General features: G+C 42.1%; 1 protein-coding gene across 1 annotated transcript in view; it reads left to right on the top strand.

Moving 5' to 3' along the window:
- The window catches only part of erf (Ets2 repressor factor), a 32,376-nt gene extending 21,367 nt beyond the window's left edge, over window positions 1-11,009 (top strand). Inside the window, exons 3-5 of the mRNA XM_029443039.1 lie at window positions 2,492-2,604; window positions 5,079-5,965; window positions 6,127-11,009. Of these exons, the coding sequence (XP_029298899.1) occupies window positions 2,492-2,604; window positions 5,079-5,965; window positions 6,127-6,741 (1,615 nt within the window). The 3' untranslated portion in view covers window positions 6,742-11,009. The remainder of the gene's footprint in view (window positions 1-2,491; window positions 2,605-5,078; window positions 5,966-6,126) is intronic.
- The last annotated feature ends 720 nt before the right edge of the window (window positions 11,010-11,729 follow it).

The raw sequence follows: 11,729 nt of genomic DNA on the forward strand, positions 1-11,729 counted from the left end.
ACTATCTTTTTTTTTTTTTTTTTGCACGCAGGGTGTTATGTGTGTCTGCTTTACATGTAATGTACATGTGTTAACAGTTTTTACCTTTTTGTGAGTCTTCATACTTCACATTTACTATATTTCAGAAGGAAATAATGTTCTTCTTTTAAAGCCCTTTTTCCAATTTCAGCAATTTCCCTCTGGATAAATTAAGTTTTATCTCATCTTAATTATACTTTGCAAAATGTCAAGCTAAAAGAAAGTGTGTGTGTGTGTGTGTGTGTGTGTGTGTGTGTCTGTGTGTGGTATTTATTTAAGTATTATTTAACTTCAGGAATAATTTCATACTAAAATGACTAAAAGGACTTTCTCCTATTGATGGAGTATTATTCCCTGATTACTATCAGGGAATAATACTTGTATAATACTTGTATGTTGACTGATTGTCACTCGACGGTTGGAGAACTTTCTCCACCACTGCAATAGGTTTGAGTTGATTGCCACTGTGTGAACACTTTGCTCTCAAATAACCACTCTTAATTTGTGTTGTGTGTGCTCAGTAGTTTTGTCATTACTTGGATATGTTTTCTGCATGCATTGTGTGTGTGTGAGCCTGCTGTAGATCTGTCTGCTCCTTTTGTGTGTTTGTCTGTCTGTAATATGGGTGTGTGTAGTAGTCGTCTATCCGAAGAGGCCCTTCACTCACACACACACACACACACACAAAAGGTGGAATTTAATGTTGGGTTGTCGTTTTTGTGTCACTTCACAGATGTGTAATTATATTCTTTATTTACTGTTATATTTAATTACTGCAGTTTTACCTGTACAGTAGTAATGGTGACCCTTGTGTGTTTATATCATGTCTGTTATTGATGTTAGATGGACGATGGATATATAACAGTTGCCCTATCTGGTCTGATTTTACATTTAGCCTTCAATTATAACTTATTGACAAGAAGAGACATGCTTACAACTTTGTGTTAAAGCAAATCCGTATTTTTATGTACACGTTTACGGGAAATGATGAATAATGTATTACTTTTCCAAGAATGAAGTGGCCAGTCTCGGCTGAATGAGAGATACTGATTTATACGTTTCTTTGTAAATAAATATGAATGTTGTTTGGTCCTGAGGCTATCAGTGAGTCACAGGGAGCCATTTTATCTTTTAGATGAGCTGTCAGCAGCTTGCTATTCACTCCTCTACATCGCTCTGGGTATTGACAATGACTAATGCACCCTTACTAATGGAGCCGCCTGGTTAAGACTAAATCAGAGCGGCTGTCTCACTTCCTTAAGTAATCACAGTGAGATTTTTAATCTAACCATTTGTTCCCATTGTGAGCATCTTGTTTAATTATGCGCTGTACACTGAGTAATGTAGAATTATGCATGCAGGTAGTGCGTTGTACGGCGACATTGTGGTTTCTGTAATATTACATTGTATTGTATCTTTTATAGCAAACACCAGTTCCGTTACATTGAGCATGAAATCTCAGTGAGTTCAGTATCTTTGGCAAACTCACGATTCAACTTGATTCTGATTCTTTGTGCGACGATTCAAAATAGTTTAAAGAAGATTCTTGATTCAATAAAAAGAAAGGGGGGCACTATATTTAGGCTCTTACTCCAGTGCATTGTAAAGACACCTTGAAGAAAGAAGGCAGAGTGCATTCAGGGTTGGATGCTAATATTTTCCAGCACTGACAATTCCCCCCCAACCCCCCCCCCCACAGGCCACCAAGCCCTTAAATGTGGCCGTACAGAAAATGAAATGTAATGCAACTTAACACAGCCTTCCTTCACTGGGACACTTTAATAAATGAAATGCCAAATGAAAATATATAGTTATTTATTTAACTATAGAAAATGTGTTTGGGACAAAGAGATCTTCCAGGAGACGCTAATCAGCTTCGCTTTCAAGCAAGCGACGGGAATAAAACAAGTGTCCGACAAAAGTCCAGCTCAAAACGAAGCGCAGCGTCCAATTCCAATAGAAAACAATGCAATCAAAGTGATTTTGTTGCCGACCCTTGCTCTGGTCGCATCTGTTCGGACACAGTAACACTGTAATCTCATCGGGCCATGGTTAATGCTGAACCCTGCATTGCTGTGTTGTTAACGTTTTGTCTACAGCCTCTGGTCAGCCTTCGTTATCTAAAACACTGCGGACGCAGCGCTCAAACTTAACCTTATTCTCTAATACCGCTTATTCTCTTTTAGCCATTAAACACGGCTATGCAGAACTGCTCACATGCAGTAATTACTTCACATTGGTAGGGTTGCAGGAAAGTGCACATCTGATTGGCTGTTGATGAAGAGTGACCCTAAAAGCTGTGGCCGACCCATCCACATTACTAAATGTTCCCACATCCCTACTTCGATTAATAGTTTCAGCTGGAAAAAAGTGTCCATGGTTTTACACTTTTAGATGTTTTGGCTAAAACAAAATGTATTTAAAAATGGTAACTCACTGGGAGATAACACTCTGTTTGTCCTTCTCTGTTTAGATACTACTACAACAAGAGGATCCTCCACAAGACCAAAGGGAAGAGGTTCACTTACAAGTTCAACTTCAACAAACTGGTGCTGGTCAACTACCCCTTCATCGACATGGGCTCTGGTACGTACACATTTACATAATGTGTGGGTGTGTGTGTGGGTGTGTGTGTGGCATCAGGCACTAGTGACTTTAAGATGCATTTGTTTTTGCACTTGGTTTTTAAAATCATTGAAAGCAGAAACTTTTATTTTTAGTGTTTTTTTACCACCACTTGTAGAGTCTGAACTTGTGTCTAGCCAATTCCTTTCTTTTTCTACCCTGAATGCGTTCCCTTAGCAACTGAAATTCATGGTTATTTTTCAATGAAAATAATTAAATGACACTTAACAAGGACTTGTTCAAGGAGTGTAGGCTCGTGGACAGACAAAAAGGTTTTGGCCTTCAGGTGTCAATTTGGGGACCTTGTGTGTGAATCCTTTTACTTGACTTTGAGATTGAATTGCTTAAAGCTGTGACAGAAAAGGCCTGTAAAGTATAATTCCAATAATTCCACTTATAATGCAACAGCTAAACAAAGTTGGTGTAATAGTAGATGTTCCTTTTCCCATATTGACGCTGTTGGCAAAGAACAGAGGTTTAGATGCTACTGCACTTACTTTATGTAGCATTACAGCGAGCCAATCATAATCTGAGATGTTGCTCTGATTTAGATTCAAAGTCATCTGCAAAGGCAGCAAGATCCAAAATATTGTATATAACTGAGACATTCAAATGTTATTGTCTGAGAGGTTTTCCAGTCACTGTAGTGGGTGACTTACAAGTTTACTTGCCAAAGATAAATGTTATAGGTACAGACTGGAAAGGTTTTGAGGCCCGCCCTGGTCACAATGGAAATACTGCATTTAATATAATCCAATCATTTTCATATCAAGTATGTTCACCCCTAGTTTTACAAAGAAAACTCAATCGGATACCATCCGAGTAGAAGTACAAGTCATAAACGCAAACTGATTTTGAGTGTGTGTGTTCTAAGGCATCAGTGTGCCACGTCCCCGTTTATCCCTTTCCTCCTCTCCTCTGAAGTCTTCTCTCGTTCTGATCCCGGCCACCCAGTGTAAACACAGCCCATATGGGAGCGCTGGATACTGGGTGACATAAGTGCAGCACGAAACTTTAATTATAGCCTCCGTGTGATGTGGCCCACACACTGACATGTTGTGATATGATGGTTTCATAAGACGGTTACACACGCACACACATGCCCACGTCGATCTGGATTGATAGGCAAGCAGAGACGCTCACACACATGAGGTAAACACACACGCAGTTATTTCTCCTCATCGTCTCTGACACACATGGCTGTGAGATTGTGTGCTTTTTAAATGGAGAGACCCACACACACTCGGTGGTACTGGGAAAAACAGAGGAACCCAACCCATGTTTGTGATGGCAGTAAGAGCGACTTTTCCAATATTTAATTCTGGCACGTGCACGGATGCCAAGAATTTATTGCAGTGCCACAGTCTCACTGGCAAGAGAGGGAGAGGGAGAGGAGGGGTTGAAAGAGAAGGGAACTTGTGGCTTTGTGTAACCCAGTGTTTTCTTTCTGTGTGCCTGTGACCCTCTGGGTAAAATAGTTGGAGTTATGGGAGACGTGACTTACTCTCATTAGTTACTTTTCCCTTTCTCTTCAGTTTAAAAGGCCGGTTAATGTTTCTCGCTCGGCCCCAGTGTTATCTAGCCTTGCAGATAGTTGATAGTAAATGTTTTATTTGTCAAAGTTTTGAGATGTCTGTCTTTGGGTGTCAATGACAGTCGCGTCTCCTTCCACTATCCATTCCATGATCTACTAAACCTGCTGTCAAAACTGCTTTGCTGACACTATGTTCTATGGATAATGTAAATTAACATAGGCTTTAACAATATCAATGTCTGTTGACTTTCATTACTTTGAACACCATAAATAACATCCAATATAACCTCCATTGCACATACCCAGCAACCAGTAGAGATGAGGGAGAAAATACTGTGTGTTCCTTTTTATTATTTCCAGAGAGCACAAGTTCTAACGTCACCTCTGTGTTTGCCACTGTTTAACTAGCGTCTGTGACTCAATGCAGTCTCTCATCAAAGGTTTCTTTTATCGCTCCTTCTTGAGAAATAAGGCGTTAATACCAATGTCAACGAGATTTTGAATGAGGTTTTTGTATGTTTTTGGTATTGCTTTGGCTCTCTACAAGATTATGAGCCTGGTTTCTATCCCCATTCTTTTTTTTTTCAATCATTAAAAGTTAACATCACATTTTTTATGAACGACAGCAGTATCAAGCTCACGGAAAAGCATATTGCATTTCCTTTGACTCTTTCATAATAAAAGTCAACGTGTGTTTCGTCAGTTAAAAGCTTTTAATGTGAGGCTGCAGCAGTAGGAAATATTCGGTTTGCATTAGCAGTAATTCAATACAATATTTTATTCACTTCATAATACTGCAAATAAATGAATATTGCAATACTCAACAGACATTTATTTAAATGAAAACCTTTTGTGTTATTGCTTTAACTAACTCGCCCCTTACCTTTGTTTTCCCTCACAGGTCGAGTCCCTCAGAGTGCCCCTCCAGTGCCAACCGGAAGCAGCCACTTCCGTTTCCCCCCCTCCACGCCTTCAGATGTGCTGTCCTCCAGCGAGGAGCTGCGCAGCCCCGGCATGTTCAGCAGCGTGGCTCGCCGCATGGCCCGCGGCTCTGTGAGCGACTGCAGCGACGGCACCTCCGCCAACTCGGAGCTGGAGGAGGCCGTGGGGGCCGATGAGCGAGGCATTGGGCCTGAGAGGATTTACAGGGGGCTGCTTCCTCCACGTCTGCCGCACGATTCTTTCTTCAGGATCTACCCGAACCCAACAGGGCTTGGCAGGCATGGCCCCAGGGTGCACCCAGATTCTCTGTCTCCTTTCCCTGTCTCTCCCCTGCCTGGCCCCGGGGGTATTCTGGCCCAAAATCTGTCCCCAGCCCTCTCCATGACCCCCACCCCCCACCTGCCCTACACCCCCTCTCCCTCCATGTCCTCTCCTATGTTGGGCTCCCACTTCTCCTTCAACCCGGAGGACATGAAGCACTACCTGCAGGCCCACACCCAGTCCGTCTACAACTACCACCTCAGCCCCCGAGCCTTCCTCCACTACCCGAGCATCATCATCCCTCAGCCCCACCGCCCCACCCCGGAGAAGCCAGCCGCCCATCACCTCCACTGCCCGCCCCTGCCGCTCTCTCATTCGCTAGGCCAGCAGCTTGGAGGCGGGGACGAAAGGGAGCAGCACCCATCACCCTTTAAGTTCAAGCTGCAGCCGCCGCCACTTGGGCGCAAACAGAGGGATTCTGGGAGCTCATTGGCTGCTGCTTCTTCCTCCAGCCAGTCCTCGTCATTCACAGGGTCTAGTCAGATAATCAACTCTCCCTTGGCTGCAGGGCCTCCTAAGATCAAGGTGAGACTGCTAACACACACACACAGACACAAACTATGTGATGTTTCCAATTATGGAGAGTTTGTGGTTTTGGAAATGCCTCTCAAACATTTCGAGCATGAGTAACATCTGGCCGGAGTCATAAATATAATGTCATATTGTAAAATATGCTTCTTCTCCAGGTGGAGCCCATATCAGATATCGAGTCAGATGAAGAGGTGGAGGTGACTGACATCAGTGAGGAAGATGAGATCTATCACAGTGACAAGGATGAACATGATGACATCTTCACCCCGAGAGCTCATCACTATCATCAGCTCAACAACCATCACCAAGCTAACGGAAATGGGAGCAGCCTTTCTGCCCCTCCACACAGTAACCCTGATGAAGACCCCGATGATGACGAGGATGTCTTTAAGACTCCTGCCACTCCTTCCATCAGCAGCCTGACATTCCCTCTGATCAACCTAAAGAGTGAGCCGGGTCAGGCAGCTCCCATCAGCCCCTGCATCCCGCTCAAACTCCGCTTCAAACGCCGCTGGAGCGAAGACCAAAAGATGGAGGCGGACGGAGAGAGGGACGAGGCGGAGGATAAGAAAGTGAGGGCTGAGGCAGAAGAGGAGAAGAGAGAGGAGGCCGGCAGGAGCATGGGGGAGGCAGAGAACGGGGGAGGAAGAGCAGGAGCAGGAAGTGTTATTTTGGGGTTGATGCTGCCACCGCCTCCCACCCAACGCAGGGCGAGCTCAGAGCTGCAGAGGGCTACAGCCCAGCTGTCTCTGGAAAACACTGGCTGCTGAGCGCACACACACACACACAAGCGCACGCACACACAGGGTATCCTGCTTAGATACAAAATTCACACCTCTCTGAGTCTAGTCTACAAACTTAATAGAGTGCAGCAGGAATGAGTCAGAATGTTTTTGTGTTTTTGGTTAAGAAATAAGGTCTGTAGTTAACACAAGCTTAAGAGATTTTCAAGTTTTGTCCTACAACATAAAATATGTTAGTAAATACCCCCTTGTGAATTTTAAAGCTTTTACAACTCTTAAAAAAGGAAACTCACAAGTTGATTATTGAGACGACTAAACGTCATCACGCCGAACACGGGCAAACTCGCCTACTGTGGAGGTGATGTGAAAAATCTCATTGGATTTTGTCTAGGGAACCAGGCCCACACAATACGTCTTCCCTGCAGCACTCTATAGTTTTAGACCATAATGTCTTGTGGTTTCTTGGCAGCAGTAGTGTGCTTAAAGGTGATTTATAGAAACACACTTAGATGTTGTCTGAATATGTATATGCATCTTATGTAGGAAATTGTGTTTTTTGTTCAATAATTAAAGTGGTTGTTGGGCCCTGTTAACTGTCCCAAAAGCTCCTTAAATTACCTAACATAAAACAAAACGGTTTCCCTGCATATGTTACACCTACACTTTTACAATAGAGTAAAGAAGAAAATGTTACCATAAATACCTCTCAGGCATCACTGTTTTCGCAGCATCCACACTTTTTCCTTTGCACCTTCCTTTGCTCAGCCACCAGACATTATGGCCTGTGTTAAACCCTAAAACCTGTGTGTGTGTCTGTGTAGCCTTTAATGCACGGCAAGGCAAGCCCCACCAAACATGAACACAGCAGACAGTATTTTTGCTGTGACTGACAACATTAAGAGATAATCCAATTTAGTCTATTCTGACCCATTTTTAACATTAGAGTCCTACAGAGAGAGAGTCTACTCTTAATATCTTTTGGGAATTTCACATTGCCTTTTCAACGCCTCCTCGCCCTCATGGCAGCAGTTACATCTGCCTGGCATCACACCTGTGCCCAGATTATGTCTCTTCATTGGGTCTATTTGTTTATCTGGTGCAGTGAAACAAATCCCCCTAAAGAGTGCAAAGGCAGCCTCAATTGTACAGCAGTAGATTTTCTCACCTTGAAGGTGGTGAGCCCTCCTCCTTACTTGCCCCCCCCCCCCCCCCTCTCTCCTCATTTGTACAGACAGATCCTAATGTTACTTAAAAAAAAAACACTTTAACAGCCCTGATAGAGATTACAGAAGTGCCTCTTTGTCTGCATCCATCACCAAGCAGTCGTTTACAAGGGAGAAAAGAACTTAGACCTTGCTCCGATGGATCTTACAGACTGAAGAGGGTCATTTAGAAAGAGCTCTCCAATCAGTCTTTTCACTAGGAAACAACTAGGACACGTTGAGGCCGCATCAGGGCCACACTTCATTCACTACCGTGTATAAAGACATGAAATGAGGATGGAATTGTACATCTTGAGGACAGTCAAACTAAGCCTGTGTGGCAGAGGAAGATTGTGATGAACTGGCTTTAACCTCCTGACCTTTAACTTGCCACACAAGACGTTTGTTAGCCAGCAGATGGAAGTGGTTTCCACTGTACAGAAGAAAAAAAACACCTTGGTCTCAGAGGAAAGAGCCGGATCTTTCTTTCCTTTTCTCGTCACTTGTTGAGGAAATGAGGAAGCAGCTACTAGAAAGGCTGTAATTACAGAGACACTTGTTTCTGAATGTGTGTACGTGGATTCAAAGCTGGTGTAAAAAAAAAAAACCCACAATTTTTGTGTCTCTGTGGGACTTCGCTCGATCTTTCGAGGGGTTTGGAGGTTTGAGGGCATTCGTGGTGTTTTCTCCCTCTAACATACAGATCAGCAGCTCTCTTCTGCTTTCCCCTCGTTTGTTTTTTTAAAGACTATTCTTTCTGTCAAAGGAGTCGTGTGCCTCTAAAGAACATGGACAGTATTTTAGGACTGAGATATCGAGACAAGCTTATTTTTATGACGTTTTATTTCAAAAAGAGAGAGGGAAAAAAAAAGACAGTGCGCCCATTTTAACGAACAAACGATTCCAAATAAGATTGTGCCTTTTTTAAGCCAACAAAGAGTTTTATCACATTACCCCCAGCAAAATGTTTTTATCACACACACAGTGCCGCCATGCCTTCTGCTTTTTGTAAAAAAAAGATAAAAAAGATACAGAATAAGTAAATCTACACATATATATTTTATTCAAATATATATTGAATTTAAATATTATATTTCAATATGGTCATTTGATACAAATCAGGAAAGTCCTACTATTTTTAAAGGTAAAGATATGTATATATTCTAAGGGGCATATTATTACCAGTATAATTCAGCCTTTGCCTTCTCACCCTTGCCTTCTCTTGACCGTTGAGCTGCAGTGACAAAGGCCACCGGTATCAGAGTTTTATATTTATATTGTAAAAATAATCAAATCAGTTATTGTGTATTCAGGGGACGGGATGAGGATTAATGAGTGAGCAGAAACGTTTTAACCAGACCTGGGTCAAACCATATTTACCTTGTTGGTGGACGTGTTTGTTTTAACATGCCTGGAGTTGCACATTAGCGTTTACCACATGAGGCCACCGACAGGTGAATTAAAGGTGTCCCGCATGGTAAACCCCCCCCCACCCGCCCTGTAACTAAACACCTGAGTATTCAGCAGCCACTGTTTGACCCCGATCTGTTTAAAAACCGCGGAGGCGCAGGTGGTAGCGGGGAGCTGGTGACGGGACAGACCACGGTCCAATCAGAATCATCATGTGCGCTCTGAACACGTGATGATTCTGATTGGACGACAGCAATTTTTCTGTCCTGCGTCGCCTCGCAGGACCGCAGCTGCTGATATGACTGAACTTTGGTTTGAGCGTGGACTCTGGACTCGACCGGCTTTGTATGAACCGGGGTGTGTATGCGCTCGTCTGAACCCTGCCCACACACACACACACCCTGTCCTGGTTACAGTGAGGCTTTACTGTGGCTAGAATAAAGGGAAACATGACATCACATGTGACATCAGACGCCCTCACAGTCTCTCTGGAGTAGACTGCAAACCAAAGAAATTACACACACACAGAGGAAATGGCATCACGAGACCTCAGAGCGGAGTGGAGAGAGAGGGACTTCCCATAACCTGACTCGCTCGGTGTGTACATGCACATGTGAATGTGTGGTTTCTATGGTTATGCCATCTACACACACACACACACACACTCCAACACAGCTTAGAAAAGACTGGCCAGATGAAGTCTCGTCCCGGGTTATTTAGTCCCAGTGTTCTTGTCCAGATTGTCCAACCAGCTCCAGTCTCGTGGGTATCTTATTTTGAATTATTTTCTTCACCAGGCACAAAAAAAACTACATCTCACCTTCTAATTTTTAACATTATCAGCATTAAAAAGAGTCAAACCTCCTACTTTCTGTCATAAACTGTCAGGGGAGATCACTTAAAGTGGCAGCAAAAAAACCATTGTAGTGGTCCGAAAGGACGTAGATGTAGCAGTTGACAAGTGTGTCTGGTAAAGAAGAATCCGAGCTCCCAGCTGTACCTACACTGTTGCACCTGTGCTGCCTTCAAACAGAACACAAGAGAATAACTGTTTCCCCACCGGGTCGATATTTTCACCCCTCGATTTCATCGATGCTGTTCTTATCATTTTCTTCTGTATTTTTTCAGACATATTACTGTTACTCTTGTAATTATTATATTATTAACTTGACTATTTTTGATTATTTTGTACCCTCTTGCCCATGGCCCGGTCTCTTCTCCATGAAGTATGTGTTTGTTCCAGTTTTCACTCTTTCCCATTAACTTCAACTAGTTGGCTTCAGTGCAGTCTTTTCTTTCTTTTTACTTGCTGATTTTATAACCATGTTACTATGGACAAGAGGAGGGTCACATAATCCCCACATGATATACAGCAGGGGAAGAAACAATTGTTTTCATTTTTTATGTTGTATATATTTTTTTTTCCATTTTGGAAGATTGTGTAAGAAAAAAAGCTTTGTACTGTTTAACCATTGTATTATTTGAAATGCACCCTGTCCTCTCTGGTCGTCTCCGTTTGTCCTCTCATGTCCACCTGGACTGTGATCTGTCACTCCAGAGGAGAGACGGAGACTTTTTGTTTTTGATCATGGAGGAACCACCTGTACTAGTTTCTCTTCTATCTGTTCATCTTCATTTGTAATTAAACAATAATCAGGGTTCATTAAAAAAGGTAAAAATGGATGTCAGTTTCTGTCTTTCTTTCATTTATACAACAACCAGTAAGTAGTTGAATATAAATTAGTATATTTACTCAAGTATGTATTAAGTATTTAAGCATATTTGAATTTGATTACTTTTGTATTAAAACTCAAGTTAGATTTTGAATGCAGGACTTTAATTGATTTATTGATTTGATTTTATAACACTATTTTTACACTGAAGTTTTGCTGATCTAAGTACTTCTTCCACAACTGCCTTCTTTAGTCCTTTAAACTTAATTTAGAGAAAAATGTAGTGAATAATATTCATGTTCTTGGTTTGCTGCCTACTTTCAGATGTTACGTTCGAGTTTTAATGTGCATTTTACAGATTTAAGAGGACATTAAATTGTACACCGTAACAAAAATAGAATTATTAGACATGAAGCTGAAAAGATGTGTCCATTATATATAAATATAAATAAAAGTAAAAGTCTGTCGAGTTCAAAATGTCAACTTGGGCTTCAGAAAAGTGTAATGTTTTGTTTTTTTCTAACTTTCTCTGACACTTTATAGACTTAAACAAATCCTTATCACTAAATAATGAAAATAGTAGTTAGTCGGAGTCCTATTAGTCTCCCAGATGAGAATTTGGGGTTAGTTTTCAATTGGTGCAAAAATAACTTGCACACATTGGCCATCCTGTATTAAAGAGTCAGATCTCTTTGCTTTATGCTGGTGGTTTTGGTCATGCAGCTGGTTT

This window comes from Cottoperca gobio, chromosome 11 (assembly GCF_900634415.1).
Source record: "Cottoperca gobio chromosome 11, fCotGob3.1, whole genome shotgun sequence".
Classification (NCBI taxonomy): domain Eukaryota; kingdom Metazoa; phylum Chordata; class Actinopteri; order Perciformes; family Bovichtidae; genus Cottoperca; species Cottoperca gobio.